General features: G+C 42.3%; 1 protein-coding gene across 13 annotated transcripts in view; it reads right to left on the bottom strand.

Annotated features, from left to right (window-relative positions):
• LOC125455939 (coiled-coil domain-containing protein 9-like) overlaps positions 1 to 22,997 on the bottom strand; it is a 186,608-nt gene that overhangs the window by 108,488 nt on the left and 55,123 nt on the right. For 12 of the 13 annotated variants that reach the window (XM_059649346.1, XM_059649340.1, XM_059649341.1 and 9 more), the window contains one exon: positions 18,691 to 18,831. The exons of the other annotated variant lie outside the window; for it this stretch is intronic. In XM_059649346.1, the coding sequence (XP_059505329.1) occupies positions 18,691 to 18,831 (141 nt within the window). The remainder of the gene's footprint in view (positions 1 to 18,690; positions 18,832 to 22,997) is intronic. 13 annotated transcript variants of the gene reach the window in all.

The following is a 22,997-nucleotide window of genomic DNA, read 5'->3' on the forward strand; positions in this document are numbered from 1 at the left end:
TGAGTGGTTTGATTGCCCTCCACCATTCATGACAGCATGTGGCAGGACTGCAGAGCTTAAATCTGATCTGTTGGTTGTGGGATCACTTAGCTCTGCCAATTACTTCCTCCATGCAAGTAGTCCTGCTCAGTAGCTTCACTAGGTTGACATCTCATTTCTAGATATGTCCAGTGCTGCTCCTGGCACACCCTCCTGCTCTCTCCACTGAACCTGGATGGATCTCCTAGCATGGTGATAATAGTTGAATGTGAAATATGCTGGGCCATGATGTTGCAGATTGTGTTGGAGTATTGCACTTCATGGGTTCTCAGTCTTGAGTTGCTGGATTTGTTCAAAGTCTGTCCCATTTAGCACAGTGATAGTACCACACAACATAATTGAGGGCATTCTCAATGTAAAGATAGGACTTCGTCTCCACAAGGTGCTAGGCGGTCTGTCTGGTTTCATTTCTTTATTGAGACTTCAAAGTGATTGATACAACTAAATGGTTTGCTCGGCCATTTCAGAGGGCAGTTGATAGTCAATCACATTGCCGTGGGTCTGGAGTTACATGTAGGCCAGAGCAGGTGAGGATGGCAAGTTTCCTTCCCGGAAGGACATTAGTGAGATAGATGTGCTTTTCCGATAATCGACAACAGTCTCACAATCATCAGCAGATTTTCAATTCCAGAGTTCGCTTTTGAATCATCCACTCAGCACTTCTGGCTGAAGACTATCGCAAATGCTTCAGCCTTATCTTTTGCACTTATGTTCTGGCCTCTTTCATTATTGAGAATGGGGACATCTGCGGAGTGTCCTCCTCCACTGAGTTGTTTAATTGTTCACCACCATTCACAATTGGATTTGGCAGAACTGCAGAGTATAGATTTGATCCATTTTCTGCGTAATTGTTTCATTCTTTCATTTGCTGCTTATGCTGTTTGACTCAAAAGTAATCCTGTTTGGTATATTCATCAGGTTAACACCTCATTTTAGATAAACAGGATCCCATTGCTTGCATGGCCTTCTGTACTTTCATGGAAGCAGGATTGATCCCCTGGCTTGGCGGTTATGGTGGAGAGGGGGATATGCCAGGGCATCAGATTACAGATTGTGGTTAAAGCTAATCCTGCAGTTGATGGCCCACAGCACTTGTGGTTGCCATCCTAAATGGAAGAAAGTTCGCAGTCTTCCGCGTAGTGGTAGAGCCACACAATACAATGGATGATATGTTCAAAGTGAAGGCAGGATCCCAACTTTACAATGATTGTGCAGTAGTCACTCTTACCAATAGAACATACAACATAGAACATTACAGCACAGTACAGGCCCTTCGGCCCTCGATGTTGTGCCGACCTGTCATACCGATCTCAAGCCCATCTAACCTACACTATTCCATGTACGTCCATATGCTTATCCAATGATGACTTAAATGTACCTAAAGTTGGCGAATCTACTACCATTGCAGGCAAAGCGTTCCATTCCCTTACTACTCTGAGTAAAGAAACTATCTCTGACATCTGTCCTATATCTTTCAACCCTCAATTTAAAGCTATGCCCCCTCGTGCTCGCCGTCACCATCCTAGGAAAAAGGCTCTTCCTATCCACCCTATCTAACCCTCTGATTATTTTATATGTTTCTATTAAGTCACCTCTCAACCTTCTTCTCTCGAATGAAAACAGCCTCAAGACCCTCAGCCTTTCCTCATAAGACCTTCCCTCCATACCAGGCAACATCCTAGTAAATCTCCTCTGCACCCTTTCCAAAGCTTGCACATCCTTCTTATAATGCGGTGACCAGAACTGTACGCAATACTCCCAAGTGCGGACGCACCAGAGTTTTGTACAGCTGCAGCATAACCTCTTGTTTCCAGAACTCGATCCCTCTATTAATAAAAGCTAAAACACTGTATACCTTCTTAACAGCCCTGTCAACCTGGGTGGCAACTTTCAAGGATCTGTGTACATGGACACCGAGATCTCTCTGCTCATCTACACTACCAAGAATCTTACCATTAGCCCTGTACTTTGCCTTCCGGTTACTCCTACCAAAGTGCATCACCTCACACTTGTCTGCATTAAACTCCATTTGCCACCTCTCAGCCCAGCTCTGCAGCTTATCTATGTCTCTCTGCAACCTACAGCATACTTCATCCACAATTCCACCGACCTTAGTGTCATCTGCAAATTTAACAAAGATACACCTGTGCCAAGCAGATTGGTAATAACGAGATCAAGTATGTTTTTCCCTCACCACCATCTGCACACCAGGTCTAGCAGCTTTGTTCTTGAAAACTTGGCCAGCTTGATTAGTAGAGATGTTGCCAAGCTATGCTTGGTAGTGGACACACAGTATGTGGTAATCATCAGGTTTCCTTGCCTGTGTTTGAAATTAAGCAATGAGGCATCATGGTATCTGCTGTCAATGTTGAGGACTCTGTAGGCAGCTCTGTCCCAACCATATATCACTGTGTAACCAACTGTATTTTAGTCTGTCCTATCATCGAGACAGACCACACCCAGGGATGGTAATGATGGTGGTATTACATAAATGCAAGTTACTGTTCTTTTCACTTACTGCTGCCAAATCATGTCTGAGTTAACATACACTGCGCCTCCAATCCTCAACAATGTTCCTGAACGGAGGAAACCTAAACTGCTCATTCTAGTCTTTGGAAAATATGATTTAATAGATTCCCAAATTATCTCTTCAGCTCTCTTTCCACTTTGTCATCCATATCAAACAAAAACAGAGAAGGCCGTGCTTTTTACTGTGCCATTTAAGAAGAAAAATCATGACTCTTCCAATTTAAAATACCCCATCATAGCCTTCATCCACATATAAATAACAATGCTAAAGGTTCGAGGAGAGGTGAGTCATTGTTTTCATTACGAAGGCAATTTTTGATTGAGCATGCACCTTGAAGCATGAACCTAGCATTCAAACAGGAGGCTGTTCACTGACAATTCCAAATGCTTAACTACATTCACAACTTTTCTGATAATGAAGCAGCCTATGACACAGCATGGTTAATACAGGTTTATGTCAACAAATGACAGGGAACAGTTACACTGCTTAAGTACCTGGCAAAGACTACACCAAGCAGAAGAAAGCCCAGGCATTGCCCCCTCCCCTTTACTGAAACTACCATCAGGAAGGTATCCACCCTCATCATCTCCATTGACTGGAGCTGAAATGAATCACTTAAACAAAAACAAACTTGAATTTATATCGCACCTTAAACATATAAAATCATTTCTATGACAAGACTATTGAGAAAGCAGCTAATAAAGCCAGTACAAATGCAAGAAAGTTACAGTAGACCTGCTTATTTTGGCCTGTAATACAGCAATATACAGTTCCAGTCATTACTTTTTTTTCTTTACTCGTTTATGGGATGAGGGGGTCACTGGCTAGGCAGCATTTATTGCCCATCCCTAATTGCCCAGAGAGCAGTTAAGAGTCAACTACATGGTTGTGAGTCTGGAGTCACATGTAGGCTAGACCAGATAAGAATGGCAGTTTCCTTCCCTAAAGGACATGAATGAGCCAGATGGGATTTTCCAACAATTGACAGTGGATTCATGGCCATCATTAGACTTTTAATTCCAGATTTTTTTTATTGAAATCAAATCCACCATCTGCTATGGCAGGATTCAAACCAGGGCCCCCAGAACGTTGTCTGGGTCTCTGGATTAAAATTCCAGCCATAATACCACTAGGCCACCTCCCCTTTTGTTTTTACTAAAGAAGTGCAGTCATAACAGTAGGTGCAGGCAAGATTCACGAGAGAAATTCTTGCAAAACAGACTTTAGACACTGTGGATCTTAACCTTACAGGAAATTTGACAGCGGTATCCAAAATCACAAGATTCTTCAGCACAATAGATAACAAGAGAATGTTCACACTGGCAAAAGTATTAAGAACCCGACGCACAATTTTAAGCTAACTGGCAAAAGAAGCAATGTGGCAAACTATTTTTATTTAGCAAACGCTTAGTATCTTAAATACACAGTCTGAGGGTGTGATAGAGGCAAATTCAACCAAGTCCTTCAAGACAGATGTGGATAGCTATCAGAAGTGGGGGAAAAATGCAGAGTTACAGGGATAAGACAGAAAGCAGGGCTAGGCAGGTTGCTTTTGCAGGGACCTAACATGGGCATGGCAGGCTGAATTGTACATCATGGAAACAAACTCTTTGGTCCAACTTGTCCATGTCAACCAGATATCCTAAACTATTCATATACCCATCTCGATGACTCTTAAATGCTGTAATTGTACCAGCCTCCATCACTGCTTCTGGCAGCAGTTCATTCCACACACCGCGTCACTCTCTGTGTGAAAAGTTGCCCCTCAGGTCCTTTTACATCTTTCCCCTTTCACCCTAAACTCTAGAATTGGACTCTTGTGCCTTGGGAAAAAGACCTTGGCTGTTCACCCTATCCATGCCTCTCATGATTTTATAAGCCTGTACAAGCTCACCCCTCAGCTGTTGTGAAATTAATTTGTATGAGATAAGGTTCTGTCACTGTATCAATTAAACATGAGTAAAAGATAATGATTCAAAAATTTTAAATATCAGATTAAGAATGTTTTGAAATGATCTGTAGCCCTTGTTTGACTAAGTTCAATTACTTTCTAGTATAAGCAAGCAACAGCTGTTTAGTTCATAACTCTTCTCTAAATGCTCAAGAGCAAAATTAAAATCCATATTTGGGTTAGTTTGTCAGGCAGTTATGAAGCAAAATTATTCTGGCAGTAGATGAAGAGCAAAACTCTAAGTTCAAATAGCACGTCTAAAACTGAAACAAAGCGCAGGTTCCTTGACTATTTTAAGATGAATTAATCACTCTTTCCTGTAGTTGCTTTGAAGATATTATCGTAAACAGTGAAAGGACTGTGATCTGCAGTGGAAAAAATGCTGTGAATTTTTAAGGGAACACAAGAACAAACTTTCACAACAATGGAGATGAAATTGGGCCGGTAGCACTCAGAGACAGCAAGGATGGCAGCCGCTGGAGGCAGAGATAGCACAGAGAGGGGCTGGAGGAACACAGCAGGCCAGGCAACATCAGAGGAGAAGGAAAGTTGACATTTCGGGTTAGGAAGTAGCACTGTTGTTTGGCCTTCATGTGTGGTGTTCAGAGACCCAAACGATATCCACTGCATGTGTACACACTTCAGCTCATCTCAGCTCTGAATCATATTGGAAGCGCATATCTGTGAAGGCGCAACTATCATTACCAGGAGGAGAGGCAGCAGGCAGACCATGTCAATCAGCTTGTAATGCTAATTTGATGTCAGAGCTACTATTTTGGAGGTCAAAACTCCAATGCACACCGCGCCCGCCCCCCCCCGCCCCAAGTTTAATGTTAAGTAGGTGGATGGACACCACTACCTTCACAGCCACCCAACTTTATTTAAATTATTATGAGCTATCTACAAATCCATTATGTTTTGTTATTTTCTGTCACAGCATCATAGAGATGCACAATATGGAGACAGACCCTTCGATCCAACTGACCAGATATCCTAAATTAATCTAGTCCCATTTGCTAGCATTTAGCCTATGTCCCTCTAAAGCCTTCCTAATTATATACCAATCCAGGTGTCTTTTAAATGTTGTAATTGTACCAGCCTCCACTACCTTCTCTGGCAGCTCACTCCATACATGCACCACCCTCTGCGTGAAAAATGCTCCTCAGGTCCCTTTTAAATCTTCACCTTCTCCCTTTAAACCTATACCCTCTAGTTTTGGACACCACCACCGCCCCTCCCCCCCAACTTTGGGGAAAAGACCTTGAGTCTTTACGCAATCTATGGCCCTAGTGATTTTATAAACATCTGTAAGGTCACGTCTCAGCTTCTTTTGCTCCAGGGAGAATAACCCCAGTCTATTTAGCCTTTCCCTATAGCTGAAGTGGGAGTTTGGGGGGCAGGGGGGTGTTCACAGAAGTGAATATGACACCATCACATTGAAGCTATTTGTTCCAAGTGCCTCCCCAGTGAGCAGCTAGAGGGTCTCCTATTTCCAATCCTCCATTCTTCTCTCTTTTTTAGACAGTTCCTCAAGACTGAGGATGACCTTCTTACACTCTGGAGTTGTGTGTCTTCAAATGATTAAACTGTCCAGTGTGGATCTACACACCTTGATATACATGGTGTTTAAGGAGGCATGTGGCTGAGATGTTCACATTTTCTCATGTTTCTTCTGCTGTCTGTGCTTAGACTCCACCTGGATTGGCACCTTTGCAGATGCTTCTTCTCCAGTTCACATGGTCCTTTTCACGAAAGACTTTGAGGACGTACTTGAAGGATCGTCCCTCTGGATCTAGCTGCCGCGACATAGTTTGGAGTAGAGAGTTTGTTTTGGAAGTCTTGTGTCTGGCAAATGGCTGATGTAGCTTGCCAACACAGCTGATTGACAAAAAACCCTTGACCCAACAGTCAGGATAGTGGCCCGAGGGAAGGCACTGACACTGGAGTGCTGATTCAGCTAGTGGACCTGCAGCGGTGTTGTACAGATTATTCAAATATGTTGCCCCATGCCAATGGTTGCTGTAGTTTTCTCAAAATATGTGACAATTCCTGACCTTATGCCCCTTGTGATTTTATAAACTTCTATAAGGTCACACCTCAGCCTCATATGCTTTAGGGAAAATAACCCCAGCCTATTCAGCCTTTTACAGAATGAGAAAATTATTTGTTTAATGTATCACAAGAGCAGTGATTCAGCTCGGTTATTCTGCAAATAACAGATACAAATCCACGGTCGAATAGTCAGGCTTTGAGATGTCATGAATAACAGGTAGCTACCAGCACAACTAAGAATATAGATAAAGTAATTAATTACCAGGTTACAATCATTTCATTATCGAACATGTCTTCTCTGTAGATTGTTTACAATATTAGGGCCAAATTCAAATGCGAGCTCAACGCAAAATGTTCCAACATTTTCACCAGTGTGATACTGATGACTGATTGCAGTTAGAGCAAAATGTGGTTCTGAAAAAGAACATTTCTAAACACAAAATCAGCTGCTATTTTCCAGAACATGGCAGGCATCCACATTACAGCTGCTTTATTCTGCAGTGCTGACATTACTTTATAAGGACAGAACATGTTCATTTGCAGCGTCTCACAGATGAGCTATTGTAAACATAGATTAGCAAAAACAATGTGCTCTTTTCTAAAATGGATATTCGTTGCTTTACCTCTCTAACAATGTACCACAGTTTTGCTCAAATGACCAATAACAGGTTTACTAGTATTTCTTCAAACTGTGCCAATTTTCAGAGGTAACTTGTTCTAATTTCCCAAAGTACAAAGAAAGACTTTGTCTCATTGAAAACAGCTCGATTTTTAAAGTAGTATCAGGTAATTACACTCACTTTGCACATGGTGAGTCAGAGAACAAACAGAAATAAAAGAGGTAAGGAGCAGGTTACAAGCTTCCTAAAAAAAATTAGAAAAGGTGTCTAAGCAGAAATTCTGTAGACAGTGATTTATTTTGATTTGAGCAGGAGTTTCACTCAGTCAGAATTCAATACATGATGAATATCACTACATATGCGAAACACGTTAAATATGCTTACTGTGTCATATTATCTGGAAGTCTAATTTTAAGACATCTGTACATGAAATAAAGTGAATAATTGAAAGCTAATAAATGAATAAACATTAACTGACTCAATGCATTACAATTCAATCAGTAATAAGGAACAAATGTGCAACAGACAGTAATATTTTTGAAAACTACTGATTCCAAATTGGCAAGCAACAAGTGCCAAATCAATTTTGTCTCAACAACTGTGAAGTGCATTTAAGTAGCCATCTTCAACTTTCCACCAGCTTAAAAGAGCAAGAACAACATTTATTATACAAAGACACAGAAAAGTTCTCAACTCTATGATTACCCATGGTAAGAATTTCTTGTGTAGATAAATGCTCCTTGTTTGGGAATCTGACATTAAATCTGGAATTAATTTTTAGATTGAGCACTTTACCTACTTTTATACAAATGCATCTTGTAGCACAGTGGCAGGTCCCTACTTCTGAGCCTGGAGACGTGAGTTCAAGTCCCACCCATTCAGAGGTGCGGAATAATATTCCTGAACAGGCTAATCAGAAAGCATTTAGAAATGCATTTTCTGAAGAAGGGTCTCGACCCGAAACGTCAAACTTTCCTGCTCCTCCAATGCTGCTTGGCCTACTGCGTTCATGCAGCTTCACACCTTGTTATCTCGCATTTAGATAAGCCTTTGTTTACTGCCCTCATCAATCACAGCTACACTCTCCCCCAGTCTTTTACACTGACTCAACCCATGGCTACAAGGGTACAAATCACCTAACCTTCTTTCACTGAGCACCATAAAATGCAAATTGTTTCTGATTTTTCCGAACTCATTTGAAGGCCTACCTTTAATTGAATCATGTCTCCAAAATTTAATATTGCCAATGTCCATTAAGGGGCCTCAGAAATGTCCATCTTTTCCCTCCGCTGAAAACTACCTTGGCTGATAGGGCACTCAGCCGTGTCCGACCCATCTCCCACATTTCTGCCCTCACCTCTTCTCTTCCCATGCCATAACAGTTGGGGCCCCCTGGTCCTCCCTTGCCGTCCCATTAGCCTCCACATCCAAAAGGACCATGAGCTGCAATTTCTGCCACCTCTAGAGGGATATGACCACCAGACATAATCCACTCCCCTTCCTTGTCTGCCTTCCGCAGGGACCATTCCCTCCAGAACATCTTGATCCACTCCTCCTCCACTCCCAGCAGCCCCACAGCACTTTTCCATGCAACCACAGAAGATGTAACACCTGCCAGTTTATTTCCTGCCTCCTCGCTATTGAAGGGTCCAGACACAACCTCCAGGTGAAGCAGCGATTTACCCGATTTACTTCACTTAATCTAGTCTACTGTATTCACTGCTCACAATGTGGTCTCCTCTGCACTGGGAGGACAAATTGCATACTGGGTGACCACTTTGCAGAACACCTACATTCCATCCACAAAAATGACCCTGAGCTTCAAGTTGTCTCTCCCTTTCTGAACTCCATCTTCACCTATCTAATCATCTCTCCAATCCAACCCCACCCCTTCAAAAGAAACCCATCTTCGCCATAAATGCCACTTTTTCCTATTTGCTGTCAGTTCTGATGACGAGTCACCAGATGCAAAACGCTAACTCTGCTCTCTTCCCACAGGTTCTGCCAAACTTACTGGGTTTCTCCAACAATTTCTACTTTCGTTCCTCCAAATATTAACATAGAGCTCTGGGTTACTAGTCCAGTGACAATACCACAATGTCAATGCCTTCCTGTGAGGATACTGAAAGGACTAGCAGATTACCAAAAAGGGCGATGGTGAGCTATTTACAATCAGTGGGGAGGTTACAAAAAGGCTAGACTGAAACGTACACAGGTTAAGCTCTTGAAAAACTGGCACACAGAAAATAGCTCACTCAGAATTAGTAAGAACTGCAGATGCTGGAGTCAGAGGTAACACAGAGTGGAGCTGGAGGAACACAGCAGGCCAGGCAGCATCAGAGAAGCAGGAAAGATGATGTTTCAGATCAGGACCCTTCTTCAGAAAATCCAAAAGCCAGAAGAAGGATCCCGACCAAAAATGTCAACTTTCCTGCTCCTCTGATGCTGCCTGACCTGCTGTGTTCCTCCAGCTCCACACTGTGTTAGCGCATGGAAAATAACGTGGAGAAATATGGAGTTATGCACACTAGTAGGAAAGCACAACATATTTTAAGCAAAGTAAAACTATAGCATGTTGGTCTGGGAACCCAAGTACACAAATCACAGAAAACTAACATGCTGCATGCAAATCAAAAAGCATAGTTGTCATGGTTTTTTTCCAAGCAAGAGCATAACATCCTCAGCAAAAATGCTGGAAAGATACCTTAGACTCATTACTGGTACAAGGGGACTGTTATGAGAGAGGAAACAGAATAGACTCAGTTTATATTCCCCTAAAGATTATAAAATGAGAGATTACTAAATTGAAACAAAAATTCTTAAGGGGTTTTGATTGACGCTCAGGTTTTATTTCCCCAGTTAGGGGAATCTGGAACATTGTATTCTAAGTCACATTCACATTTCTGATTAATGTTTTTAAATTCAATCACAACATGTCTGATGCAAGAGTAAACTAATCATCCTTGCACACTCTCTTACTGCCTGTCTTGGGTCTAGAAAGTCAAGCTTCAGGCTGCAGCAATTTGGGTTAGCTGACTAACTGCGAACAACAAGGGCACTGGCAAAGTGCCAAGGGCAGAAGCAGGAATACTGCCACGCTGCTTCACAAAGGCACTTCCATTCTCTCACATCTTTGTAATCCTATCAGAAGGACGAGGATGATGGATTGCTGGGACTCTCCAGAGGCCCTCTGCCGTACTGTGAGACCACCCTGTCTGAGCTTCCAGTTCAGCAGTCATGCCAATGGTGTAAGCTGTTTGTGATTCACCGGAGCTATGATGTTGGTCAGCAAACATTCCCTCAGTGAAATTCAAGTGTGTCGTGATGGCAGTGACCATATTAGAAAGGTTAAGCTCCTGTAAAGCCCAGTGCTTGTTTGGTACAGGATTTCTCTACAACATTGAACATGAGCTTTCTGGCAGGCTTTACCTCATCAGGTATTTGGTCATGGGAGTCCATCAGCCTTCATCAGTAACCTGGTCCATTGGAATCCTGACTTTCCATCTCTTCAGCTGGAAATGCAGCCTCTCCTTCCAACCTGCTAACACCTGTTTTATCCTTTTCCAAATGCCTATCCAGGTCATTTATCAACTACACATGAGAACAGGTCTAATATTTGTAAAGACCACGTTGTTTAATTTTGTGATTTTTTACAATTTGAGTACTGAAATGAAGAAAATAAGTGTTTTAAAAAGCCAGTAACCTAACACTCACGACAAGCACGTTGTAAGCAGTTGTTTGAACAAGTGATAACTAAAGTTTTGATTATCGAGGGTGTCCGGTGGCAACGAGAAGTTGATTATTTCATGGACAAGTGGCCAGTTATTGATGATAAAAGTTTTTTAGCTGCCAAGAACCATGTGATTAGTACTCAAGTAACTAAACTCAAGTGTGAGTCTTGGAACAAGATATAGAGAGAAGTGTTTTGATCTCCATGAGCTCAGGAGCTGTCACTCTGCTCTCTGCAGTCAAAACATACGCTTAATCTGAAGAAAATTAGTTTATCTTCCCTTCAGCAGTTGCTGTAAGCTGAGGATTTTATTGCTAAGTCAAAGACCTTCTATAAAATAAGCAGCCATCTTGCAAACCAGTGGCGGCATCCAGAAAAAGATGACTAAAATGCAACATTCTGACCAGCATAAAGACTATCACGATAAACTGTGAATAGGAGCTGAACTGCCTCTCAGTTCCCATAACCTGTCTTCCCTTCCGATTGTTTGTGTGTGTGTTTTGGGTGGAATATGCTGTCTGTTTATAACTGTTTACTTGTAGCTTGAATTTAATTACCTGTAATAAATAGTAATTCTTTCTAAGTACTGAAACCTGGCCCGTGCCTTCAATTAACCCGGGCCGGAAATCACGCAAATTGGTGAATTTTATCTACTTATTTTAAAATGTTTATCTTTTGTGATAACTTTGAATAGCCGGGTATGACTTCCAATGCATCATCCCATTGAGTCATATCAGCACTTGCTTTGAAGTACAGTGAGGTAGCAAGAAGGAATGGGAGTGATCTTAGAAACTAAATTTGCTCAGATGTTAAGGAATGGTCAAGCATGAAAAGATGCACCAAAGTTTTATGACGACAACATATATAGTGCATTACTATCATAACAGTATCCCCATGAGGCTTGTCAAACAAACAATGATACCAAGTCACAGGAGGGGTTACGAGGTCCAATGACTGAAAATCTACTGAAACAGATGTGTAATAAGGAGTGTTTCAAAGCAGAAGCAGAGGGAGGTAAGAAAGGGATTCTAGAGTTTGATACCTACATGATTAAAATGGTACAGCAAGTATAATTGAGAATGTGCAAGAAGCCAGAATTAGAGGGCATTGAGAGAGAGAAATTGAGGTTAGGCAAGATTACAGACATAGGGAGAGTCAACTTTATGTTGAGATTTAAAGGTAAAGATGTTAATTTAAAATCGAGGTTTTGCTTGATTCGGAGTTGGCAGGCACAGAGGTCGTAGGGGAATGTGACTTACTGTGTGTAAAAACACAGGCACCAATATTTTGAATGGACTCAAGTTTACAGAGTAATATGTGGGAGACCAGTCAGAAGTGCACTGGAATAGTCATGTCCAGTAATAAGACAGGCATGAAGGAGGGTTTCAGCAGGCAATAAGGCAAAACGTGGAGCTAAATTAAACAATGTCACAAAGCTAGAAGCAAGCGATCTTAGAAATAGCACAATTATGAGACAGGAAGCTCATCTCAGGGTCACAGACTGGCTTAGTTACTGCCTGTTGCCTGGAAAAGGATGGAGATGGTTGGTGGACAATGGAATTTTGAGCTGGGAATGAGAACATTGATTTCCATGTCAAGCATTTCATTCGAATAAATATTTACTCATTCCGTACTGGATGTCGAATGAGCAGTCAGATAATTTAGTAGCAGTGGTGAACTACAGCTGGGACAGTGAATTGGGGTGTTGGTGGAAAAAATGGATAGGGGAAAGGTCCTGCATCTGCAGTGAGCATGAAACTCTCTAGACAGATGTTCAGGATGCAATGAAAAGAAATAGGCATGTTAGGAGTATCGTCCCAAGAACACCAGTGCATTGTAGAAAGAAGCAAACATTCTCACACAGGTTCTCAAAACATGTAATTCAATTTCAAACGATGTATCCCTTCCACTGCTGCAACAGACTTGATCCTTAAACCCAAATGTTCCACCTAGTACCTAAACCTTTAATCATATACTTTTACTATTAATTTGAAATAATTACTGTCAAAAAATTAATTTAACTGCCTTTGATGGCCTATAGATGATGTCCTGAGATGCTGATTAGTTCCAGAGATGTCTGCATTTCAGATTCACAGCTTCTATAGCATTTTGCTTAAGCCAAGTGGTTTCATTGCTATAGAGGTTTTGATGGACTCTGAGATAATATCATAGAATCTCTACAGTATGGAAACAGGCCCTTTGGCACAACAAGTCCACACCGACCCTCCGAGTAGCTCACCCAGGCCCATCCCCAGACACTATGGGCAATTTGGCATGGCCAAACCAGCTGACCTGCACATTTTTGGACTGTGGGAGGAAACCCATGCTGAAGCGGGGAGAATGTGCAAACGGCACACAGTCGCCCAAGGGTAGAATCGAATGTGGGTCCCCAGCGCTGTGAGGCAGCAGTGCTAACCACTGAGCCATCATGCTGACATCAATGACCTCTTGGGAAGGAGATGGGTGAAAGGAGCTAAAGGTTAAAAAAAAAGGTGCCGATGTAACAGCACGTAGCAAGTAAATTATCTGTTTGCTGAGGAACTGAAATATCTAAAGGATTAAGCAGAATTCAGAATCACATTGCTGTGGTTTTACCTAGTCAGTAAACTGGGATAAATATATAATACAATGAATAAAAAAGACTCTTATCTTTCAGATTATGGTTGATACATTAGGATACTAAAATTCTCTACAGCAAATACAAAACGATACAGCTTGTCATAACCCATTCTAACTACTTTTATTAGAAGTACAGAAAAGCTTCAATTTCAATTTGAGACTTCAACAAAGACAAGTTAGCTTCAATTTCTTTTGGAGTAAATCACCTTCAGTTTCAGAATAATGAGTGACAGAAATACATCAAGACTTCAGAAACATCTTAATGACAAAATATGTCAGAAAAACTGATATTTATAATTTTTATTTACAGTTAAAGACCTTTAAACATACTGTGACAACAAGATTAGCAATGGATTTCAAAGTTTCTTTCTTTACCCACATTTGACAGTAGCCAATTCCAAAACCATCTTATAAACCCATTCACTAATATTAAGCAATATATTTTACAACCTGTCCATGCACAAACTTTCACTGAAACAACAAAAGCAAAGGTAGAAAGCTATAGGAGGCTGAGCCATGTAGGCTATGCCCGGATATGCAGCAGACTGGGACAAAAAATGCAGCTGGGCCCATCTAAATGTTGACAGCAATTCACACTGTTTTTCATGCTTTTCACAAGCGGCATAGTGATGTTTTTTCTTTAACAGGCAGTGACAAGTTGTCAATTAACAATCATTACTGCTTATTAAATGCCTTTTCAATGGCCCGACATGCCCAGTAATAGGGAACTGGGCACCAACATCTCAGATCAGGCTTAGTTCGCGCACACTAAGTCCACAGATATTATCACCTGATATGGGCCTTCCTCTAAGAACCTTCATGGCATATCTATAACTCACTTACACGAGGTTTCTACACTTAAATGCTGCATCACAGGCTGCAATGACAGCTATCATTGCAAAGCTGCATTCAGGAACACACAACCAGCTCATGGACTGGACATGGGTGCATCTCTGCTCACTGTCATAACATTCACTCATGGATGCTCGGAGCATCCCTACCTTACATAGTCTTGTCTTGCCTTAGGCCAGAGAACCATAGGAGGCCATGGGCCATTTGGCCCACCAAGTCTGCTCTAACATTCAATCATGGATGGTATGTTTCTCAACCCCATTCTTCTGTCTTCTCCCCATAAGTCTTGATCCCCTTACTAATCAAGAACCTATCTTTTTCTGTTTTAAATACACTCAGCAACTTGGCCTTCACAGCCCTCTGCCGCAATGAGTTACACAGATTAACTACCCTCTGGCTGAAGAAATTCTTCATCATCTCAGTCCTAAAGGATTGTCCCTGCTCTCTGAGGCTATGCCCTAGTGTCACAGACTCTCCAACTTATGGAAATATCTCTATTCAAGCCTCAGCATTCTGAAGTATCAATCAGATGCCACCCCCACCCACTCTTCTAAACTCCACTGAGTAAACAGCCAGAGTCCTCAACCACTCCTCAAATGACAAGCCCTTCAACCCTGGGATCATGCTTGTAAACCTCCTCTGGATCTCCTCCAAAGCCAGCAGCTTCCTTCCTTAGGGAAGGGGACCAAAAGTGCTCATGATAATCAAATGTAGTCTGACCATAATTTTTTTGTGCTTCTTGCTTCAGACACAGGTACCAAGCTCATCTTATGCTGAATAAAAGCAACTAACTGTGGATGTTGTAAATCAGAAACAAAAACAGAAATTGCTGGAAAAGCTCAGCAGATCTGGCAGCATATGTGTAGAGAAATCAGAGTTAACTTTTTGAGTCGTGACCCCTCCTCACAACTGATGGTAAAACGTCCGTTTATACTCAGAAGACGGGGGAGGGAGGTAAGGTGTAAATGATAGGTGGGGATAGAGCCCAAAGAGAAACACGAGCAGTTGGACAGGCAAAGGAGTCAATAACGGTTCTGCCAGGAGGATGAATAGCTATCAATGGGGACTCTTACTGGCTAACAATGGGTTGTGTGTAGTAGCAAGGCCTGGAGAGTGGGCTTTGGGGCAAGGACATGGGAGAGCTCAAGCCTCAGAAGTTGTTGAACACGATACTGAATCCAGCAGGCCACAGGACCCCCAAGCGAAAAATGAGGTGCTGTTCTTCCAGCTAGCGCTGAGCTTTGCTGGAGCACTGCAATAAGTCTGAGACAAAGATGTTGGCCAGGGAACAGGGTGGAGTGTTAACGTGGCAGGCAACTGAAAGCTCAGGGGACTTTTCTTCATGGACAGAATGTTGGTGTTTTGCAAAGCAGTCACCCAGTCTATGCTTCATTTCCCCAATGTACAGGAGACCACATTGTGAGCAGTGAATGCAGTAGGTTAGATTGCGTGAAGTGCAGATAAAGTGCTGCTTCACCTGGAAGGTGTGTTTGGACCCTTGGATACTGGGAAGGGAGGTGGAAGGTATGGGCAGGTATTACACCTTCGGCAGTTGCAGGGGAAGATGCCAGATGGCAGTGAGGGGACGTTTGGGGTGAAGGAAGAGTGGACCAGGGTGTGCTGGAGGGAACAGGCCCTGCAGAAGCTAACGAGGGAGGGGAGAGGAATGTGTGTCTGGTGGTGGTATCTTGCTAGTTGCGGCAGAAATAACAGTGGATGCTCACGGAAGGGTAGATAAGAACAAGGGGGTCCCTATCGCAGTTACGGGAGGAAAAAGGTGAGGTGAGTGCCGAAGTAGAGGTGGGTTGGATCCACTGAGGGCCCCGTCACTCATGGTGTTGGGGAATCTTCCATTGAGAAAGAAGGTGGACATTTCAGAAGCTGCCTTATCAGAGGTGGCATCATCGGAACTGGGAGAATGGAACAGCATCATTACAGGAAGCAGAGTGTGAGGATGTTTAGTCAAGGTAATTGTTGGAGTTGGTGGATTTGTAGTGGATATTGGTGGCCAGTATACACGCAGGAATGGAAACAGAGATGTTGAGGGAAGGAAGGGTGGCGTCAGAGTCAGACCACTTGAAAGTGAGGATGGGGTGGAAATTGGAAGTGAGCTCAATAAATTCTTCCAATTCCAGAGGAGAGAAGGAAGCAGCGCCGATGATATCATTGACATACGAGAGGAACAGTCATGGGTGGAGGCCGGAATAGGACTGGAAGAAGGAATGTTCCAAGTACCCCACAAAGAGACAGGCATAACTGGGGCCCATGAGGGTACCCATGACCACCCCTCTAACCTGAAGAAATGAGGTTTTAAAAGAGAAGTTGCTCAAGTGAGGATGAGCTCAGCCAGGCGAAAGAGGCTGGTGGTGGGTGGGGGCAGTTCAGGCCTTTATTCCAGGAAGAAACAGAGAGACCTCAGACCATTTTGATAGGGTGCAGACATGTAAAGGGATTGCATGCCTATGGTGAAGAGAAGACAACTGGAGCCCACAAACTGGAAATTCTTAAACTGACGTTAAGTGTCAGAGGAATCGTGGAAGTAAGTGGGCAGGGACAGGAACAGGGGGAGAAAAGACTGAGCCAAGATAGGAAAAGATGAGTTCTGTGGGGCAGGAGCAGTCAGAAACAATGGGTCTGCCTGGGCAGTTCTGTTTTTGGATTTTGGGAAGAAGATTAACATGAGCTGTGTGGTATTGACAGACTATCAGCTTGGAAACAGTGGTGGCAGTGATTCTAGTGGTAGGAGGTGTCACCAGATTAAATGATGTTGTTGACCATAGTTGGCACAATGGCCTGATGTTCCATGTTGGGGTCATGGTCCAGGAGGTGATAGGAGAAGGTAACTAGGAGTTGGTGCTCAGCTTCTGCAATGTAGAGGTCAGTCAGCCTGACAACAACACCACCACCTTTATTAACAATCTTAATCACAAAAGTCAGGGTTGGATTTGAGGGCACTGAGTCAGTTCCCAGGAGGATAGGTTGGGGGGGGGGTGGGATGGGTGGAGGCGGAGAAACTGAGATGTCCCTGCATAACATGACACCAAATTAAACTAATTCCTTCTGCCTTTTCTTGGTCTATATCCCTCCATTCCTTGCATATTCACATGCTTATCAAAAGTCTCTTAAACGCCCCTTTCATATCTGCCTCCACCACTACCCCTGGCATCATGTTCCAGATTCCTACTGCTCTCTATGTAAAACAAAAACTTGCTCCTCGCATATCCTTTGAACTTTCCCCTTTTCATCTTACATGCATGGCCCCTCATATTAGACATTTCAACTGTGGGAAAAAGATTCTGACTGTCAACCCTCTATATGCATCTCATAATTTTATAGACTTCTATCAAGCCTTCCCTAGCCTCCAACATTCCAGAGAACGCAACCTGAGTTTTGCAGCCTTTCTTTACAGCTCATATCCTCTAATCCAGGCAGTATCCTGGTAAACCTCTTCCACACTCCATCCAAAGCCTCTACATCCATCTTGCAATGTGGTGACCAGAACTGAATGCAGTACTGGTCCCCAGAACATTACCAAGGTTTCTGGATTAATAGTCCAACAACAATTCCATTAGGCGTCACCATCACAAATGATGGGAGGAATCGGAGGGTCATGGGTACCAGCGAGAGATCTGCAGATAACCACGATTGGACAGTGATAGGAAATGGAAGGTCTTGCTGTGGTCAAAGTACCTAAGAAAACATTGCAGACCTCGAAGAGATCAGACCACCTGGAATGGACTGGATATCAGCCAACCATGAGGACAAAACTTGATTAGCTTGGGGGGAGAACTCCTGTGCTTTTTGGTTAGCCAACAATGCTGTAAAATGGGGGGTTTAACCGTTAAAATCAGCCATGCCAGGTCTCTCCAGCAGCAAAGTTTCCCAAGCATTAGAAAGTCAGCTGACAGGTACCAAATCAAAAAAACCTGCTAAAATAGGAGATGTACAACTGCATTTAAATATTTATATCACAGACCTATCTCTGATGGGGGCACAATAAATACCAACATTCCTCAACAAAGCTCTATTAAAACTGGATGCTGCTTGGTCTGCTGTGTTTATCCCGCTCTACATTTGGTTATCTTGGGTTGTCCAGCATCTGCAGTTCTCATTATCTCTATTAAAACCCAGAACGGTATCAGTTTGTACTTTCTGAATTTGAAACCCCTTCATAACCCCACCCAACCTGGAGGTTTAAAGTCAGCTCCATTTACTGATCTGGTACACTGGTCAGTTTGGATCCAGAATTTTCGTTTAATTAAGGGTCCAAATAAAAATAGCATTGCATAAATCCTACCTTTGCTTTGCTTTCCTCCACAACAAATTTACGAAGTCTTTGTCCTCTTCCTACAGAAAATCTTTGACCTGCATCTGATTCACAACCTCTAAGAATGCTTGATCCTCCAAACATCCGTTTCTCACTGACCACTCTCTTTTCCTGTAAAATGTGCAGCAGTACAAATAAATCAGATCACAGGAACAATAAAATATACCCACTCCCGACAACTTTGCTACGGCTAACTAAATGAAAGGCGTATTTTCTTCCTTTCTGGAGGGGAAGTCGCACTTTGGAGAGCTGTCAGTCAATCATATCAGCGAGTAGCTCTTTAGCTCCAGAGGCTCCACTGGGAATGATGCACCGAATACCACATAATAAAGTGCCGGGAAAACAGGATGCACAGACTGAACTCTTAGCTGCCCTAGAAATAGTCAGCTGATGGTCTGTCAGGAGCTGCATATCTTCCATCACTTTCCATTGACTAGATTAAAAATGCTACTAGAAAATGGCAGGGGCAATGACCAAGGTGGGCACAGTGAGTATGGCCACTCCAATGGACAAAAGCATGGGATCCAGTCTCGCTGAAGGTCAGCACCAGCACCAAGTACATCAAGCAGCCATCTGCAAACCCTAACTACATTTAATTTGTTATCATTTCATGAACAAGCATATGGACGTACATGGAATAGTGTAGGTTAGATGGGCTTCAGATCGGTATGACAGGTCGGCACAACATCGAGGGCCGAAGGGCCTGTACTATGCTGTTATGTTCTATGTTTTATATCCATTTAGTGCATGCCAGTGGTCATTGCAATCTGACTTTGGCATCTCAATGATGTTGAAGTTAGTAGCAATGACAATTACAGAAAGCCAATACTGGCTGAGGGGAACAAATAAACCCTGGAAATCACATTGAAGGTTGCAGAAATCTCTCTTTGGGCCCCAACTCCTCCAATTCCTATGTATGTACAGTGAAATCTTCCATGATGTTGGAAGGATTTGATTCTTACTGTATTTCTTCAAGGATGGTCACCAACCTTTGATTTCAGTTTTGTCTGTCTTCCAGCGGCCCTGTCTAATGGACATTTATTCCAGCTGATCTGCATTTTGCTATGAGCTCGTTCAATACCAGTAATTTTTCATTTTTAAAACAAGGGAATATAAAATCCCAGTTTCTTACTGAAAGAATTAAGCCACAGGATTCCGCAGTTTAAAGCCAAAGAAGCTTTACTATGCAACAGTCAAATTTAACCAATGCTAAACACTACCTTAGCAAAAACCCAGACACCAAAAACCCAGAATCAACATGAACATGAATTAAAAGGCTTGTTGCAGTCAATTATTACAATGCACAATATAGGAATGATAGAGAATACAGGGCTTAGCCTGTATTAGTAGAGAAATGGTGTTGTGGAAATTGATAAGATTGAAGGTTGATAAATCTCCAAGGCCTATTAATCTACATCCCAGAGTACTTAAGGATGTGGCTCTAGAAATAGTGGATGCATTGGTCGTCGTTTTCAAGGTTCTTTAGACCCCGGAACAGTTTCTACAGATGGGAGGGTAGCTGATAAACTAGTTAAAAACGGAGGTGGCCAGAAAACAGGATTTAAGACCAGTGAATTTGACATTAGTAGGGGGGGAAGATGCTGCAGTCACTTGTCAAGGATTTTACAGCAGACCACTTAGAAAACAGTGGTGGAATCACACATAGTTAGCTGGAATATATCTACTGGAATTCTTCAAGAATGCAAATGGTAAAGTTGATGGGGAGAACTAGTGGGCGTGATTTACTAGATATTCAGAAGGCTTTCATCAATGCCCCAACACAGCGATTAATATATAAAATTCAAGCATACAAGATTGAGGGTATTGCATTGACATGGTTAGAAAATTGGCTAGCAGACAGGAAATAAGAGTAGGAAAATGTGGGTCTTTTTCTGAATGGTAGACAGTGACTAGTGGGGTACTATAGGGATGGGTCCCCCAGACCCTAGCTGTTCACAATATATGGTAAGAATTTAGTTGAGGGAACTAAAGATAATATCTCAAAATATGCAAATAACACAAAGTTGGAGGAAAGATGACCTGTGAGGAGGATGCAGAGATGTTGTACTGTGACAGGCTGAGGGAGCAGGCAAATGCTTGGTAGATGAAGTATAATATGGTTAAATGTGACGTTATTCATTTTGGTAGCAAAAATAGAAAAGGAGATTATTATTTGAATGGCTATTAAATGAGAGAGGGAGATGTTCAATATGGTCTAGGCATACCCATGCACCAGTTGCCAAAAGGTTGCCCACAGTTGCAGAAGGCAGTGAAGGAGGAAATCTGTATGCTGGCCTCATAACAAGGGTTTGAGTACAGGAGTAGGGATGTCTTGCTGCAAACATTCATTAGCCCTCATCTACAATAGTGTGTGTAGATTTGGTTTCCTTATCTCAGAAAGGATGTTCTGGCAATACAGTGAAGGTTTACCAGATTGATTCTTGGGGCGGCAAGACTAACGAATGAGGAGAGATTAAGTCAGTTAGAATTGTAATCGGTAGAGTTTAGAAAAACAAGGGACGTTTTTATAGAAACCTTTAAAATTCTAACAGGTTAGATACACGAAAGATGTTCCTTCTGATCAGGGAGTTCAGAGTCAGGAGTCGTAGTTTAATGATAAGGGGTAAATCTTTCAGGACTGAGGAGGGGAAATTTCTTCACCGAGAGAGTGGTGAGCCTATGGAATCCACTACCTCAAAAAGTGTTTTGAGGCCAAAACATTCAAGAGGGAGACAAATAGAGCTTTTGGGGCTAAAGAGTCAGGGGATCTGGTGACAGGATGATATTAGGGTACTGGCGTCGATAATCAACCAGAATCATAATGAATACCGGAATGGGTTGATGGTTGAATGGCCTATGCCTGCCACTTTCTTCTACATTTGCATTAAATACTCCAAGACAGATCTTATGAATCAGCTTGGCTGTTCACTCAGCACATCCATCATCAAAAATAACAAAATCCGTTTTTGTTCCAAAATCAACCTGTTCAGAGACGTCATTATACATTTCTCATACTGTGATGTGTGGATAGAATGGACAAGAGGTTTTCACCAGTTCAAGAAACTAGGGACCAAGGGCAGAGCCTCACAGTGAAGGGACAATCCTTTAGAACTAAGATGAGGAGGCATTTCTTCAGCAAGGCGATGGTTAATCTGTCAAATCCATTGCCGCAGCGACTATGAAGCCCAAGCCATTGGGTGTATTTAAGATGGATATGTTCTTGATTAGTAAGAGGGTCAAAAGTAATGGGGAGAAGGCAGGAGAATATGGTTGAGAAACATATCAGCCATGATGGAATGACTAAGGAGACTCAATGAGCTGAATAGCGTAATTCTGCTCCTATACCTTTGGTCTCTGGAGCAGTTAGGATGTGAACTCAGACCTCCTGCCATAAGGGTAGGGGCACTACTGATGCGCCACAAGAGCCCCAAAACAAAATTCATCTGTCTTTCTTATAAAGAAATCCAGCTGCTCCTCTTTTTGGATGTAACCTTATCTCCAGTTGACACCAATACACAATTAATACAATTTCCACAGCATTGTCTTCACCCAAAAATGGAACACATTGGCCTCCACTCTATTCACCATGGTCTCCATGATGGAAACCCACCACTGCTACCTTCAAGTGATAGATATAACTGCAACTGCTACACCTTCGCTTATTCCCTGTTTCTGCATCGAGTCCTTGTTTTTTTCAGCCCGCCATATTACATCAATGATTTTAATATCTATTGATATACTTTTTATAATTTCAAACAGAAATTTTGCTTTCGATCTCAACTTAAGTCTTTGTTTAATTCAAAACCAAAAGGGTGATTTTCCATTGTCTTTTTAATTTTTTGATTTGTCTTTGCTTTTAGGGTGTTCTAAATTACATACAGAGTGCATAATCACTACAACCTTCTATGTTGGTGGGGTGACACTCAGAGTCTGATCTATCTGGATTCAGATCTATTAGTGGTTTCTCAAGCTCCAAAGTGAGTTTAAGAAATGATGATTTTCCTTGGACACGTGGCTATCCATGATGGAGTCTTGAAATTTTCACAAAGAAGATGCACATGCAAAGTAATCTTGCTGATTTACCAGGGTATCAATCCACTGACATTTTGTACTGAGCACTAAAACACTTTATACTGACCTCGATAAATTTAAGACCATTCCTTCGATGACTCTGACTGATAAAACACTACCAAGTTGACCTTCAAGAAACTGACCTCTAAAAAGAGGGACGCTGGTAAAGCAGTTAACTTGAGAAGCCTGGAATCAATATTTGTCAA

This window comes from Stegostoma tigrinum, chromosome 10 (genome assembly GCF_030684315.1).
Source record: "Stegostoma tigrinum isolate sSteTig4 chromosome 10, sSteTig4.hap1, whole genome shotgun sequence".
Lineage (NCBI taxonomy): Eukaryota > Metazoa > Chordata > Chondrichthyes > Orectolobiformes > Stegostomatidae > Stegostoma > Stegostoma tigrinum.